Source organism: Cyprinodon tularosa, unplaced genomic scaffold (genome assembly GCF_016077235.1).
Source record: "Cyprinodon tularosa strain WSP-4 unplaced genomic scaffold, ASM1607723v1 ctg37, whole genome shotgun sequence".
NCBI lineage: Eukaryota > Metazoa > Chordata > Actinopteri > Cyprinodontiformes > Cyprinodontidae > Cyprinodon > Cyprinodon tularosa.
This window is the reverse complement of record NW_024039085.1, coordinates 4,196,032-4,213,259: the sequence shown is the minus strand read 5'-3', so window position 1 is coordinate 4,213,259 and position 17,228 is coordinate 4,196,032. Positions and strand designations below refer to the sequence as shown.

Sequence of the window (17,228 nt, the reverse complement as noted above, 5' to 3'; positions counted from 1 at the left end):
TTCCGAAAAAACCTCCCAGCATTTTATGGACTGTCAGATGTGTCTTTGGGGCCGGCAGTCACTTTGACGACTGCTGCTACTAAGTTAAGTCTCTGAGGGTACAAGCATTGGGATCTCATTTCTAATTCAGTGTACGTACAAACTGAGTCAACTAAAGTTTAGGGCATGATCTATGTAGTAATCTGTTTCTGATTTGAACTTCTTTCCCTATATGTTTAAAGGCTCAAGAGTATACAATCAGAAAATCACCTAATATTATGCTATGGGTGCATTAAGTCAGCCGGGCATTACTTGATGCCTGATTTTAGAAGGAATAAGAAAAGCAAACAGATAGTTGTGTTTACTAAGAAAAGCATCAAAACTGTTTGTACAATGTACAAATCGTACGGATACGTTCTCATCATTTGGATAATGAAGAGCATAAAAAAATGAATCTCTCTGAGGGACCGCTGGCCTCTAAGTGGATATCCAAAAACATCTGCTAATGGAACCATTACCTTAAAGGGCTGAGGAGAGGGGCTGAAGGCATATTAATTTGTCAGAAGCTGTCACAGTCAAATGACGCAGAATCCCTTATAAATCACACTCATACTGCAATTTCAGTTAATTCTTGGCACATCCTTTGTACAGCGTATTCGTCCAGATCAGCTTTGTGTTCCTGGGCCAAAAGCATAGCTCGTCCTGGCGGAAAACTGTTTGCTTTGGCCAGCTGTGTCACACTGATGACTGAAAAAATGTCAGCTGCAGCCAGTGATTTGTTTTAAAACTCTGAATACCTTTTCCCACTAAAATAATAAGAAATAAGCAAATAAGCTTCTCTATTGTTGTTCTGTACTTAAAACAGGGACACAGAGATGTATTAAACTAAAGTAGATCTTTTGCTGGTTACCTGCAGTTGATTCTGAATTCATCTCTTCTTCGGTTTAATATAAAGAAAACCTTTTCCTTTTTAAATCATACCTTCCCTGTTTGATTTAACACTGCTCAATAAATAAGAGGAGGCGGTAAGGATTTATTCAGCTCTTCTTGTAAAAGCGTGACATGACTGCTGAACCGAAACAGGGGCCCTCAAAGGGAAAACTTAACAGTAAAACATATCTGGATGGATGAAAAATGACTTTTCTTGGAAAAGGGAAACATCTTGTAGAGATGTTTCTCCACTTCACATCTTTTGCTTCTTCTGCCTCAGGATCAAATGATTTCTTCTCAATAAGAAGAACTTAGGCTCTTCCTCGCTTTGCTGGCCTAAGTAAAAATAATTGTTTCCACTTTAGTGAGTTTTTTATGGAAAACGCTACGTTTTTTGTGCCTTAACCAACTTAAATCTAATTAATTAAGCATGTAGATGGTCAAATTATTTCCAAACTATCACAAAACAAAATAAAGTGAAAAGTGCAGCTTTCTACACTGCAAAAACAACATTTCATAGATCAATTGTATTTTACTCTTAATCTGAGTATGTAAATAAGAGGATTTGCAAAAGGAATGAGTATTTTTACTCTTAAAATAAGATAATTAGATATTATGCAAGACAATGAAATTGCTTTTTCTTCTTTTAAAAGTAAATTGTCTTGTTCCATTGACTAAGTGTCTCACTTACCTCTTCAATTCAAGAACAAATGCACTTATTTTAAGTAAAAACTACTAATTCAGATTAAATTATTTTCCAGTGTATAATCCAGGGCAGATCTTGGAGGCATTCTACAAAAGTATAAATACATAAGCGCATACATTTTTAGCACAGATGGTCTCAACAATTATTTGATTTACTTAAATGCTTCACCTAATCCAAACCAAAGGGGAAAAAATGGGAATATTTGATCTTTGATAAAAGAAAGTGTCACTCTGTGGCTTTAAATGAAATTATGAAGGGAAATATTGTGTGTTTTCAAGAGTACTTCAGGGTGTTTTCTCATACTGCAGATGGATGATGTATTCAGAGCCATTGTATTTCCCTGTCTGGTTGTTGAAACCTCTCAACTGGTCATGTTCATCTGTAGCTGAAACTAACAGCTACAAAACCAGTTTCTGAAGGTTTGGTGTGATGCCAGAGAGAGGAATAGACCCCATGTTGGACGAGCTTTGCAATTAAGAACATAAAAGTATTTATTGCTGCTATAAAGATGTGTATTCTGAAAGCTCTGAAATTTCTTTCATCTTTTATTTACTTAATCTTAAAACTGCCACCTTATTTAAGCCCAGCTTTGTGGAATTATAACATGATAACTACTGTCTTTATCAGAAGAGCATTCCTGCCAATATCTATCAACATCTACATCAACTTGTTGAAGAATAAAAAAAATGAGTACAACATTTAATCCCTCTTTGGGGTTAATAAAGTATTTTTAATTGAATTTGCTTTGAATCAGTGCAGCTGATATCTTGAGATCTTTTACAGACAGGAAAGGAACATTATTACATCAGAGTTAGTGTTTTATAAGCAGGTAGATGAGCAAATGGGTGGATTTAAAATAGCTTGATAAGTGATTACGTACAAATAGGGATGGCTTAACGAACCTGCCACAAAGTGAAATATATTAGGAAAAAGTTTGGGCACAACAATAGGCTTGTGTTGCTAAATCCCTTCATATGTGAAACAATTCATGTGTCTATAGGAGGTGTTGGATAAATAAATCATAACATCAAAAAACCTCACCTTGCATCTTACAGCTTGGATCCAGATATCATAGAACACCTTTACGGAGGCAGAGGAGCCAATGACAATGGGTTGCAATATCTTTTGCAACAAATAACTGTTTTCACTTTAAATGCATTCTGTAAATAGACATGTCTTACAGCAAAGGTCTGCACAGTAAATAGCCACATTTTCAACCAGCTCACAGGTATTTTTCTAAACAGAAACGTATTATTTTGCATGTAAAATAATCAACATTATTTTTATGTTTGTTAAAAACAGAAGGGAAGGATTTGGCTCTTCTGTTGTATGTCAGCAAACTATTTTCTTAAGAATCCTCCCTTAACTCATTTCTGGTATTTCGGCATCAATTTGCACTTTGTGTCCATGAAACTGAATGTCCCTTCCATATTCCAAAGCTTTCCCAGTTGTGTGCTGTTGGTTGTAGCAGATTGTCCCACCAGACTGTTCGCAAACGGATCCAAAGGATAAACTGAACTTGCACTCACAGAGTTATGTTTAAATATTATGTTGAGGTCTTTGATATTTGTTTTGGTTCTCCAAGGATGTGAGACAAACAGACAGATATTTTTGACCTCACATCATAATGACTGTCATGTCAGGGTGGAAACTTTTAAACAAAATAATTATTCAAAATAATATTTTTTTTAAACTCTCTTAGGCCTAATTGTTAAGAAAATCTGTTTCATCAAACATTAACTGAACTTAAATGTTGTCTTTGGCTACTTAATGAAGTCAAAGGAATTTGTGACAGCCAAGGAAGTTGAGGTCGACAGTTCAGCTCACAGTGTAAAATCTGCTGCACTCCATCATGTCTGCACCAACAAAACGTCTTGCGCTACTTAAATATTATTCCCTGGAGCCAGTTTCACATTATTTGAGTTTGGTGATTGAACACGAAGAACTTCCTGGCCTATTTCATGGTATGGTCAGACCACTGCAGTCATTATTGGAGAATATGGGTCCTTTAAAAAGAGAGTTTAGAATCTATAAAGAGGAGTATGGATAGATAATATATTGTATGGATTGAGATCCATACAATATATTCCGGGGGGGGGGGGGGGGGGGGGGGCTTTGCTTTATGAAAAAAAATTATAAATAAAAACACATATTATTTGATTCAGGCTGTAAATACCATAGAAGTACAGTATGTTTGCAGCCAAAATTAACTGGTATGTCTATGGGATCATGGAAATGCTTACATGAATCTTTATTTCCCTCTAGTGTTTTGAAAATGAAAATGCATTTAGATTTGATCTTATTTCCTTCCTTGAAAAAAAAAATCGTTAAAAAAGCATATTGTCTTTTTTTCTATACATGGGTAGTGTCCTGTCTATTTTAGAGCTAATAATTGTCTTGTATTTCTTTAAAAAAAATAATAATAATAATCTGTTTGTAAACTGCAAAGAAGAATTATGCCGAGTTATTTCCATAGATTGTAACACTTTAGTGAAATATAGTCAAGATAGACAAAGAAAAAAAAAAGAATTTGCATGTGCGTTACATTTATATTAATTTTGCGTCTTTTCTCTGAATAGAGGCTGCACAAAAGGATACAAATGATCAGAGGTCCAACTCTGTTGAATAAAATAAGTCAACGACAAAAACAATGCAGAAGCTTTGCTCCATAAATATTTTAAAACAAATGAAATGTTGTTATAGGTTGGTGTTTTTTTAGTGTAGAAAACCTGGGTTGTGTATATTTTTTTAATATTTTGAGCAGCTGTTACCACAACAGCTGTTCGGCTCCGGTTTGGTATCAATGCGCTACAGCTGTAGAAATAGACGATCTTTGTCTGGTCTAGGCGATCTTCACAGAGACGTCGCTTTCAACTCAGGCGTGGCTTTTTAAATGGGTGTGGCGGTTTATGTGGGGAAGTGGCATTCACCAGTGAGTGGGGTGATGAGCCCACATCATGCAGAAGGAATCATAGTAGAAATCTGAAGAGGAAGGGCGGAAAAATCCCGGTGAAATGGATCCATAGTGACTGTTCTGCAGTGTTTTGGGGAAAGTGAAAGTCTAAGAAGCAGGATCAACGGAGTTTACAGGACAGAATAGAGGGAAAATAGTTTTTCCATTAAGGTGAGAAGGTGTATGGTATAATTTAAACAAATAGATATTTGTATTTGTATCGGGTTAAGAGATATTGCATGTTGAAATGCTGGTAGTCATAAATAAACAACCTGGTTCTTTGAAACAGCTGTTATTCTAAGCCTGGTTGTCTCAGTCTTATCAGTAATATAATGACTATAGGTGTTGAAACTGTTTTCTCTCCAGGAAATTGCTAAATTTCTCCAAAGATGTTTGTTGATCTAAAGATTGCAGTTTCTTATTCCTGAAAAATGTTAGTTCTGTAATTGGCTGTTAGTACAGGCTCAGCCCAAATGCTCCTCAAAAATCCTTTATTAAATACTTATTTAACTGTTTCACATTATGGCATGAAAAACCTACAAGTTTTAAGATAATTTATCCGAACTTTATTTTACACACCAAGGCAGAGAAATGTGTTGCAATCATATGGTTGGGAAATTAATTTAACTAAAGCTTATTACACTGACCTCTTTACCTCTCTCAAAACAGAGGATGTCATTAAACATAAACAAACAAAGGAGACAATGATGATGTAATGGTCCTTGGGAGCAGATACCCAATGGGGCTGCTGGAAAGCTGAGGAAAGTGAACCAAAAAGTTCTTCTATGGACAGGCTCTGATAAGAGACAAATCTAGGGGCAGAGTATCCTGTGTGAGGGTACTTGGACATCACATTGGACATAAAGCTGATTTAGCACAGGGCAGCAACATACTATATCCCAATGATAGCCAGAGCTCTGATTCCCAAAGATTTGGAAGATGTCAGCCAGTTTAAAGGTTGTCATTATAGCTAATCTAGAATTTTAACAAACTCACCAAATGTAGTTTTTAGTATGTAAACCCAAAAGTTTACTTTTGGTCTCATCTTATTGGAGCTTTTCTGCTGCATGTGTGCTGTCCTTTGAAAACAGGACTTTTCTTCTATAAAGGCCAGGTTAGCTCCATGCATGGGTAATTTACATTGAATTTTAATGTGTCATTGCTTTTGTCAGATGAAAGTTATTTTATTTTACCATTGTGGGGTTTTTCTTTCATGTATATTTTCTGTAAAATAAATAGGTATTTTTTGTTCTAAAACCTTTGCAAGGCAATGTAAAAAGCCTTTGGTTAAAATGGCTGAAAGCCACGGGTGATAAAAATGAAATTTATTTCTATATAAATATTGTTTTATATGTTGTGTTTTCTTGGCAGAAGGATGGGGCTGCTGCAGTTTTTAAAATCCCAGTTTTTGTGCCACCTGATCATATGCTATGTGTTCCTGGTGAGCGGGCTTCTAATCAACCTGATACAGCTCTGTACCTTACCTCTGTGGCTGATCAGTAAACAGCTGGCCCGCAGGATTAACATCAGACTGGGCTACTGCATCGCGAGTCGTAAGTACCAATCCCCCCCATGCAACAAAGACGATACTGTAATGGGTTTTCTGTTAGTTCTTTGTTTTCTCAGAAACTGAAAGAAGGCACTGATGGTGCAACAGTTGAGGTCAAAAAATCATATTTGTCATTGCAAAATAGTAATTTTAAGAAGCATAGTCTCTGATGAGGCATTTTTTTGTGTATCAATATAGTTATAACAATTTATATACATTTAATAAAGTACAGATTATGTACATATTATTGACAAAAGATTAAATTCATGGCCTTTTTTCAGTGTTACCACTAAAACAAGTGTTTAATTTGTTAAAATTACACCTCGGAAATTCCCTTCCGGTTCTTTTCCTGCGAGAAAGCTACTTGGTTTAATTACTATTAATTCAAAAAACTTGGTAAAACTATATAAAAATGACTATAAAAACAAGGGTAAAAATTAAGAGTTTATTCCAGTTCAGATCGTTACAGGGCAGAGAAATAGCTTGGAGTCAGAATAAACCTAACAAATTCTAACTAATATCAGTATTATTTTACTAAATTAATTAATATAATAAAATGTAAGTTCAAGTTTGATGTTTTTTTTCTTTATCCTAGATATCTACCAGTTTTGTTTCTTTGTCTAAGGGGAAAAAACCCTCCAAAAATCCATAAACAAGATTGTCATGATGATAAAATGGCTCCTACATTCTACTTTTTTTTTTACTGTGATCATTGCACTGATTCTTAACCTAATATAAATTTACTGCAAATATTTTTTCTTTTTCTTGTCCAACTGAATTCAAGATATAGTCCCTAAGAACAACAGTCTTTTTTTTTTTTTTTTTAAGAGACACCTTATCTTTGTCTTCAGTAAATAAATACTCAAAGTTGGGTTGAACCACATGAGGAGATTGGATTGTGATATCATTTCTTCCACCACTCTCTGTGCCCTTTAGCGTCTCTTGCACTGTCGCACTGAATGAAAATCTATGGTGACAGGATGAATACCATTTTTCATGCAAAGTGTAAATTCATAACAATAGAAAACAATGACCCAGAAGTGCTTCAGTTCCAACAGTCCTTTTAACTGCCAACACAGAAACTTCTCAGTCAAATGTCTTTTTCTTGTTTGTGATTCAAAGCTTATATGCGCAACTTTATTTATACTTGCCTTACTGTTTGCTAATTGCTAACAGCTTCAGTTAAATTCCCATTTAAGTTTTTCAATATAATTTGTTTTTACCAAAATACATTAGAATTTAACCATTATAGATAAATGAATTATTTTGAAAATGTTAATATTTAACCCAATGAAAACATCCTTTCTATATTGTGCACTTATTCTTGCCTATTTATGTCGATGTGTCCCAATGATCATCAGAGATGGTAGCAGTATTGGAGTGGTGGTCTGGAACTGAATGCACGCTTTACACCGATCCAAAGAGTTACCAACTGTATGGGAAAGAGAATGCTATTGTAGTCCTCAACCATGCTTTCGAGATAGACTTTCTGTGTGGCTGGACCTTCTGTGAGAGATTTGGAGTTCTTGGGGTAAGACGAAGCACTGCTGAGAACCTCAGTATTTTTTTAAAGCTTTTTTCAGTAACAATCTTTTCTCATTACATTCCAAACTTCTAGAGTTCAAAAGTGTTGGCCAAACAGGAGCTCTCCTATGTCCCCGTGATTGGATGGATGTGGTATTTCCTTGAGATAGTTTTCTGCAAAAGGAAGTGGGAGGAGGACCGGACAAATGTGGCTCGGAGTCTGCAGAACCTGCGGGATTACCCTGAAAACTACTGGGTGGGTCTCAGCCTGTGTGGATATTTATTGTTTGTTTGTTTTTGTAGAAAGATAAGATGATATAATGGTACCTTTCAGTCAGGAAACATTTGTGATAAGTCCTAATGGTTTTGTTATCTCCCACCAGTTCCTACTTCATTGTGAAGGAACACGTTTCACCCCAAAGAAACACCAGATCAGTATGCAAGTGGCTGAAAGCAAAGGTTTACCTCAACTCAAGTATCATCTCCTGCCCAGAACAAAAGGATTCTATATAACTGTCCAAAACCTGAGGGGGACCGGTAAGTAACTGGCAGATGTTTTCTGTTTTGCACGCCGTCCTCTGCAATGTGCATACTGAGAGCCTTGTTTGAATGTGGGAAGGCCTGTTAAATGTGCAAATGAGTCGCCTCGTCCAGTGAACCACCGATTTGTGCTTCTCTGGTGCAGTTGCAGCAATATACGACTCCACACTGAACTTCAGGAACAATGAAGCACCGACCCTTCTAGGAATTCTCAATGGAAAGAAATATCATGCGGATTTATACGTCAGGTAAGACAAAATGGTGCGCAGAGGTATGGGGCTACATTACAAGTCAGGATTCTCTTTTGTGTGACTGGTCTTTTTCCTTCCTATCTGATGTAGGAGAATTCCTTTAGAGTCGGTTCCAGAAGATGAAGCAGAGTGCGCTGCTTGGCTGCACAAACTATACCAGGAAAAGGTGAGTATTGAGGATTTAAAAAGGAGCTGATGGTAGACATGGTAGGCCACCCAGAACAGCAGATATGAATTTGAATAGAATTGGAAGACATCCTATAAATTGGTAAAGGCAGCATGGTCTGAAGCTAAATAAATAATACGTTACCTTTTAGAGATCAATTATTAAGTATTCATAAGTACAAACCAAATGATCCAATATGTTTACTATTGAAGAAGACATAAAGGTCAGCCTGTGCTGTTTGGGGCTTTAATGCTGCTGCCGCCATGCTTCTCCTTACTGTTTAATTATTATTATTATTCATAACCACAGAGGATGGAGGCTTAACTCAAATGTCACTGAGTCACAATGTTTTTTGTTTTTTCAAAAAGGACATTTAGGCTAAAGCAATAGAGGATTTATTACTTTAATATGATTTCTTGCAAACTGTTTGCTTGTTTGTGTAATGATTTCAGATCTGAACATGATTTCAGATCTGAAGATGCTTTTTTTCTTTTCTCTAATAGAAATGCTTTCTTAGAAAGGAAGCTCAGGTTTAGTCTTGAACATCCACTAAAGTTTTTGCATCGAAGCTAAAAGAGCAAATAAAGACTTCTGACCCCTGACTTCTCTCAGGATCACATTACAAACCTAGAAAGGGCTGCACTTTTGCAGAAAAGCAGTGCATGCAAACCTGCACACCACCAGCATGATTAACTCTGAAAACCTAAATATGGATATTTTATTATGGATATAAGGAATAGATTATAAACCTTAAGCACAATAAAATATGGCATGAATGACTTGTGCCTCAAGGTAATGATGTATAAGACTGTAATGATAATTATCATTGATGATGTGTGAGTTTATTACACCTTAATATTAGCTGCTTTTTGTGTGTTGGAACTGATGTTTTCCACAACTGTCTAATTAAGACAGTTTCTCTGTCTGGATATACAGTTAAAATCTTCATTCTGTAAGTGGCAAAGATTTGAGAATGGAATGAGAGCGGTGTCCTTCAGCTAAAGGCTGGAGCCATGCGTGTCTGTTGGTCTGTTAACGTGTACAGTATGATGTAATGATGTGATGATGTGGCAGGACTGGAGATGTATAAAATGCCTTTTTAACTGTAAATCAGGGCCACTTCCTGAGAGGTGAGCCCGGAGGTGAGCAGCTGTCTTCTTTAAATTCTAAGAAACTTTTCTGATCTGAGTAAGATTACAATTTCTATCGGAATCTGCTGTCATGTCTCCTGGTTATTTAATGCATTTAAGTTATGAAGAACCGGAGAGAGAAAGCTCCAAGGTGTAGACAGACAGAGAGCCTTTAACAAGACACTATAGTCTCTTAATCTCCAATTTGGTGTCTGAATAAACCTTGAAAAAATTACAGTTCAGATTCCCTCTATTCTTGTCCTGGTAGGAGGAAAAGAAAATAGGCATCATGGCTATAAAAACAGCCATTTCATTTCACCAACAAAGCTTGTTTTCAGTTGATTGTGTTATTTGGAACAGGATGGCTTTCAGGAGCAGTATGCACAGACAGGCCGTTTCCCTGGCCCTATCACAAGCCCTCCTCGTCGGCCCTGGTCCCTGATCAACTGGCTCTTCTGGTCCTGCATAGTCCTGTACCCTCTAGGCCTCCTACTCGCCCAGCTGCTCTCGTCTGGATCGGTTTTCACCATCGTCACCGCTGTGGTTGTCTGCTCTGCAGGTTGGTTTCAGACATTTCCTGGTGCATCTTAATAAAATATTTAGCAATCAAAATATTTCCGTTGAGAAATTACAAGTCAAATATAATACCTCAAAGCACAGTGATATATGCCACAGGTTTAGTTCTGGTCATTTTTATCTGTGCTAATTTTGGAATTAAGAAAACAAAGTAGTCAGATGAAACACATTTAACTTTTTTTTTCTTAACTTTTATTTGGAACAGCACACTTGTTTTGTTGTTGTTGTTTTCCTTAGTAAAAGGCATGTCACAGTTTCAGTGGCCTAAAACAAAGAATATAATATTTCTTGTACAACTTTTTCATTTAAATCTTATTGTTTGTTTTTTAACTGTATGCCATAATTTCTGAAATTACCAGGAGCACTTGAGATATATATATATATATATATATATATATATATATATATATATATATATATATATATATATATATATATATATATATATATATATATATATATATATATATATATATATATATATATATATTATTTCACTCGGCACAATGATTCTATGCAATATCTGCATTTCACTTTTTGTTATTTTGTTATATTTCAGGAAAAAAAACTAATTTTTTGTGATGTTCTAATTCATTGAAGTTTGGGTGTATGCTGTTGATTTAATCTGCCCCTCTGTTTAAAAAATTTACTAAGCAGCAGATTTGTCATCACCAATGTAAGTTACCATTTTCCTGCAGAGTTTGATGTCTTTAAGCATGTCTTTATATTCATCTATTTGGGAAAAAAAGTATATAGAAAAAAGATTTTCTGTTAAAGCACAAACTCCTTAAAAGCATGTTGCAGATTTCGCGCTTGATGCTCGTTTCCGCCTGTCATTGAACTGAAAACTACAACATTTTAGATTTAGCTTAAAGTTATAGATTTTTATCGTTACACAAATATACCAATCTTAATACGCAGGATAATTTACGATTTTATTTCTACAAATAAAATGATCCAATTCTCATTAGAAGGAGACTCTTTCAGTCCTGTGTCCTAGCATGAGGGACTAGTATACTGAGAATGACAACATTTATATTTTGTGTTTATTTACTTCACGTTGACTTTATTGATCTCACAGTGTAGAAATGTACTTATTACATCAGCTCAATAGTCAAAAATAAGGTACCCAAAAGTTGTTGCACAAGTTATTGCAGTTATAGTGCTGCATATTAAAATGGACCTTGACCTGTTCCCAGCAAAAACTGCCACCAAGATGACTTTATGCAGCTAAGAAGTCTTTATTTTCTTTCCTAGTGTCGATGGGAATGCGCTGGATGATCGGCCAGACTGAGATTGAGAAAGGCTCAAATTACGGGATCAAGGCAGCTCCTGAGAACAGCAATTGAGGAGTGCTGCCGTCTTCAGGGCTGTTTCTGTGAAGATCCAAAAATCTGTAGGCGGCAAGCTGCATGAATGAACAGGTGAACAGCAACTTGGCTGGTCCAACAAGTACAGACCTGCTGCAGGAAGCAGCCAGACTGAAAGGTATGCTGCAGAAGCTGAAGTGGGAGTTTAACAAATGAGAACAGGGTGCTGGTTATGAGTGGAAATATTTTAATAGTACAAAGGAAATATCATCAGCTGTAAAAGAGAAAGCTAAAAATGTAAACAAGTCAAATATGGACTACCTCTTTGATCAAAGTGTACGCCAAATGGTTTTTGCATTTGTAGAGAATAAAATTTTTTATAAAGACTTTTTGTGTGCGACTCTAATTTAAATATCAGTAAATAAACTTTAAATGATCAGTTACCTAGGTTAGAGCCTTTTTCTCTTCCTTATTTGGCATGCTGCAGTAAAATCAAACCAACAGCGGTGGCATTTCCAACAGTACCTGAAGGCATTACCTTGACTTTTAAACCCTTAGCAAAGGCAAAGTGAAATATCACACTGAAAATGTTCACATAATTCAGAAGAAACTCTACAGTTTATGCTCCAATTTTCACTTTGAGTGTACTTTACAAGATGTATTCAATTTTAGTACATACTTGCTTTCTTTTGCTTTAAACAGCTCAGTGATTTAGACTAAAACACATTCTCAAAAGTTTTTTTTCTCTAAATTTAGCTTTAGGCTTCAACTGGGCCATTATATAAAACACAAACCTGTTTTGATCTAAAATCAGGTTGGTCAAACTTGTGAACTTCTGGCGAAGCAACAGGCGTTGGAAATGGGTCAGGATTTTACGGTTTCAACCATCCTTTTAAAAAAACTGAGCTCTCTAAGAAACAAAATTGTGTCTGATTAATTGAGGTTGACGTTCAATGTTAAAAAAAATAAATAAATCACTCATAAGAAAAGGTGGGAGATGATGCCTGGCTAAGAAGTGTCCCTTATTTTTTCAAGGCGTTTCCATCTCAATGCTGTATTTAGTCATTTGTAACAAATGGGTGTCCCCAAGTCTGCTTTGGAGTAGATCCCAATGAATGTTTGTGGCCATTTTTACCAACAAAACTAAAAGCAATAATCATGGATTTTAATTTTTTTGATAGAAATTAGGCTTAATCTGTTCATTAGCATGACTCCATGGAACTGGACTGTCATTCAGCCACTTGAAAGCAATGTCTAGAAGGTGCAGGAAACCAGACCTCATGGGTCTGAATTTTAAAACTCCTGGTTTAGGGTTTAAGTCATATTTACTGTTCAGCCGATTTTTGAAAGCAGTAATGAATATTATCTAAGCTTTATGTAGATGCCAAATAATTACACTTTTTCAAATTGCTTCTTAATTAAAGCCTGAAATGATTACATTAATTCCTTCCCCCTAAAATGTATATACTCCTTTGTGTTACAAAGAAGTAGATACCACAAAGAAGTCGATATTACAAAATTCAAGAGATACTCTGCAAAAAAATGTAAATCTAAGTTGTTTTTTTCTTATAATAAGGGCTTTTTTTCATGAATTAAGCAGGTAACTGAGACGCTTTGCCAATGGAATAAGGCAATTTACTAAGGGTAAATACACTTATTTTAAGAATTTTTTTCTAATTTTCAGAACATTTTTGCAGGGCAGAGATAGATGTGCAAGACTGTGTGTGGAAACTGTTCTTCTGGCTTCTTTGAACCCTAAACAAGTTTACTGCATAGCAAATAAGCTTAACATTAGCATCCGTTGTTGACGGTAGAAACAGAAGTTTGTTTAGATTCTACAAATGCTTTTGTGATTTCCCATAAGAGTCTAGGCTTAACCTATCTGTGATACAGACACAGACTATGGTGAGTTTGTCTGTTCCTGTTTGGCCGTCTTTGTGAGAACCATTTTTCTTATTTTACCAGCAAAGTGAGGTCCACTTGTAAAGTGAGGACATTTTCCAAGTCCCCACAAGTTACTCTGCATTGAGTCAATGAGTTAAGGTTAGGTTGAGGTATGCACTGCTAATGGTTAGGGCATAAAAATGCCTGAAAAACCTGAAAGTCAGTGAGAGTCAACACATGGTCCTCACTACATGGCAAGATTAGAGTGTGTGTGTGTGTTTTCTCTTTTTTGGCTTAACTGCACTATATTCCAAAGTGCAATGACACGTGTGGAGTGCTTTACAGCTTCACAACGGTCAACAGTTTTTATTTCAACGTTGATATTTAAATTCTGATATGAGTTAATGACGCGTCTTTGAAAGAAAAGAAATCACTAAACATGGCGCTGTAGAGTCTATGTAGGAGAGGCTCCAGGTGTCTCTAAGTTTGGAATTAGGCATGAGGACGTGGTTTAGTTTCACAGATATTTGCAGCAGAAATGAAGCCCTCCTGTAGCCGCTAAAATTTCAGTTCCTGCATTTATTGCTCTGCAGTCATAAAATTCCTATCCTTGTCACTCAGATGATGCTTGTGGGTGAGAGGTGCAGGCGTCTGTGTTGTTGATGGTTAGTGTTTAACTGCATGCTCCAGAGAGGAAACCACTAATTTGCCAGCTTGAATTCTGAGTTGGTCAAACTGCCCTTAATTCAGCTTAACTTCACTTTGCAAACATTCCTCAGAGTGAGCGCTCTGAGCTCTGCTTAATAACCAGTCTGAATGTAAATATGGCCATTTAGAAACGACAAACTTACCTTTGCATGTAAATAAAAGCCACAGCTAACCTTTGATCTGTCACAATAGCAGCTGAGAAGAATTTTACACTGAGCCACAAATCTAACTTTGGAGAGAGAGAAATTTTTTTCCAAAGTTAAGTCGGGGGGTTTTCAGGTTATTATGCAAAATGGTGAGATGCAGAATAATTAATAGCAAAAAAAAATGAAATCAGGTCAATCAGTGATGATCTCCCACCTTAAGAGAGCATAGAGTTAGGGTCAGACATATTTGAACAGTGTCATAATCTCCATGATCCAGGCTCTACATGACAGCACATTGGATTCAAAATGAAACAACGTAAGCTTTAAATATAATATCGTATTAAACATGTAGGAATTGTAGATATTTTTTATAAAAATGGTCCTCATTTTAGAGTAAAACAACACATAAACATAACCCTAAGTAAAATGTTGTTTTTCAATATATTTTGTTGAGAATCCTTTTTAGTCGATGACTGATGTCGGTAATCCATGGCCATCTGGAAAAGGCCAGGTTTCCATCTTTCTGATGCTTTGCCAGGTTTTTAATGCTGCTGTGTCAGCTGTTGCATATTTGGGTCTTTTTGCCAGAAGTTTTGTCTTCAGTGAGTGAAATTCATGCTAAATGCAGGTGAGATCTGGCAATTGAGTCAGCAGTTGCAGAATATTCCACTTCTCTACTTTGAAAAAATTCCTGGGGTTGCTTTTGTGATTGTGTTTTGGATCATTGTCCATCTGTCCTGTGAAGTGCAGCAATCCAGTCAACCCTGCTGCATTTGGCTGAATCTAAACGGTAATGTATATCCCTATACACTTCAGAATTCATCCAGCTGCTTCTTTCCTTTGCCACACTGTCATCTGGGCCCTTTAAACGCATATTAAAATAAAACTTGTGTTACTGTCCAAATAGTTCTGGACCACTGATAATCAATTCAGCAGCTGAGTTATTATAAAAGAGTCAAATGTTAAACAAATGATCCTGTCTTGTTTAAAAGAAAAGTGTCTGGTTTCAATCAAAGTAGTCTAAAAATCTAAGAAAACTTGAAGGTGTAGAGGTTTAATTAGGAGGCTTAATAACATATGAGTTTCAGGCAGTGACCAGAAGAGTTTCCTGCCAATGACTGAGCTGCAGAATCGCCCTGAGTATTCGACGCTAGGATAGGCAGTGTCTCTGAGTCATCCTTTCAGATTTAGAAGCATGTGGAAAACCGTTTATCTGGAGGGGAAGTTTACTCAAATGTGCTTAAACCCCAGAGCTTTCATTCCCAGGTCTTTGCTTGGAGGCAATCACTGGTTTTAACCTCACAATGACTATAAAACAGGAATTAGGTTTTAACAGCAATTTAATCTTAACTAGACAGAAGATTGCTTGATTGTCCAGGACACACCCTGTGTTCAGAGTACAGACGCCCACGTTAGTGTTTGTAAAGGAGAGTCATCACTGAAAGTTATCTGTAAAACTGAAAATAAAGACTCAGCAACATGCTTTTTGTCATCTGTTAATGTAAATAACTGACATTTTCTATCTAAAAAATTAAGGCGAAAGAGGAAGGCAGCTTTCAGAAGACTGATTCCACATTTCCTCCTTCAGAGTAATCAAAACAAGGAAAACCAAGGATTTACTTTAAAATAGATAAGAACCTAAAGGACATAAATCTTTATGTTGTGCATAGAATCAAGCAGCATGGTTTAGGTTTACAAAGCAGTATCAAAATGAACCGTAAAACGCCTGAGACAAATGTATTTTAGGCAGAATAGCGAGGTGTGGCTGCTTGCTCATATGCAGCCATGTTGCACTACATTTAAAAACTAACACCTTAACCACAGAGGTTAGGGAGGACTGTGGAGGAGGAAGAGCATGTTTTGTTTAGCAACACCATGGTAGTGAGTAATCAAATCAACCATGAGGGGTTTTTTGTTTTATTTTTAACAGTAAAAACTTTAATAATGGTTATCTGACTATCAGCTGAAGCCTTGTTGAAAGCAGCTCCAACTAAAGGACAGTGATCCTCCAAGTCTACCATCTACCAGAGAAAGAATAATAATTATGTGTAATGCAAACATGCTACCAAAGCAGGCAGACAAGGGCATGCAGCGTCCCTTTTACATTAGATAAATGTATGAATGATTTACTGATACGCCTTAGGAAAAAAATAAACTAGTTATTCCATCTGTTTTTTGTAGCCTTTTGTCAGCATCCCTCAGATAAAGCAGTTATACTGAACCAAATCTTTGTCCAGATTTCACAATAGAATAACAAGACTTTTAAAGTGTTTTTTCAATATATTATGTTTGTAAAAATTAAGAACTCAGATTCTAAAATTACTTTCAGAATTTTTTTTCCTTCATCCCAAAATGTTAAATCTGTAAAGGAGGGATATGGTATACCTGGTTTTACCAATACCTGTCTGCTGTTTTAAACCTGATCTCTTTACCAAGGATCTTTAATTTATCAAGGCTGCACTTTAAAAAATGAAATAGTCTAGAGAGCTGTACTTAACTACATTTGTTTACACTTGTGTTCAAAATGACAAAATAAAATCTAAGTCTCTAAGTTTACCAGTGGCTTAACAGAAATTTCTGGAAAGGTGTGTAAATCAAAGCATCCCAATGGCATTTAAGGATTTTTGTGGTGACTTTTGTGGTGACTGTAAGTCTTAGTATCTTACCTGCATTAGAAAACCCTCATAGACTCTTCATTTTTTAAATACATCTAGATTGAGTGAAACTCAACAGCTGATTGGAAATGGAAGAAACTAAAGTGAACACCTTCCTTAAAAACAGTGATTTATAGTATAAGTTATTTGTCTTGTATGGATTTGATTACAACCCTCTGTGCTGCCAGAAGCAGTGTCCCCACAGCATGATGCTGCGACTAC

The 17,228-nt window shown here is 36.1% G+C and overlaps 1 protein-coding gene across 2 annotated transcripts; it reads left to right on the top strand.

Annotated features, from left to right (window-relative positions):
- Positions 1–4,524: 4,524 nt before the first annotated feature.
- On the top strand, positions 4,525–12,001 carry agpat4 (1-acylglycerol-3-phosphate O-acyltransferase 4 (lysophosphatidic acid acyltransferase, delta)). Of its 2 annotated transcripts, none has more exons than XM_038296237.1 (9): positions 4,525–4,739; positions 5,943–6,121; positions 7,479–7,648; positions 7,736–7,897; positions 8,025–8,178; positions 8,327–8,429; positions 8,523–8,598; positions 10,089–10,287; positions 11,562–12,001. In XM_038296237.1, exons 2-9 carry the CDS (start codon positions 5,944–5,946, stop codon positions 11,651–11,653), a joined length of 1,134 nt encoding a protein of 377 aa, XP_038152165.1. In that variant the 5' UTR covers positions 4,525–4,739; position 5,943; the 3' UTR covers positions 11,654–12,001. The 2 variants fall into 2 exon arrangements, with proteins under 2 accessions (XP_038152165.1, XP_038152164.1); XM_038296236.1 differs by having other exon boundaries at positions 4,526–4,739; positions 5,940–6,121.
- Positions 12,002–17,228: the final 5,227 nt, after the last annotated feature.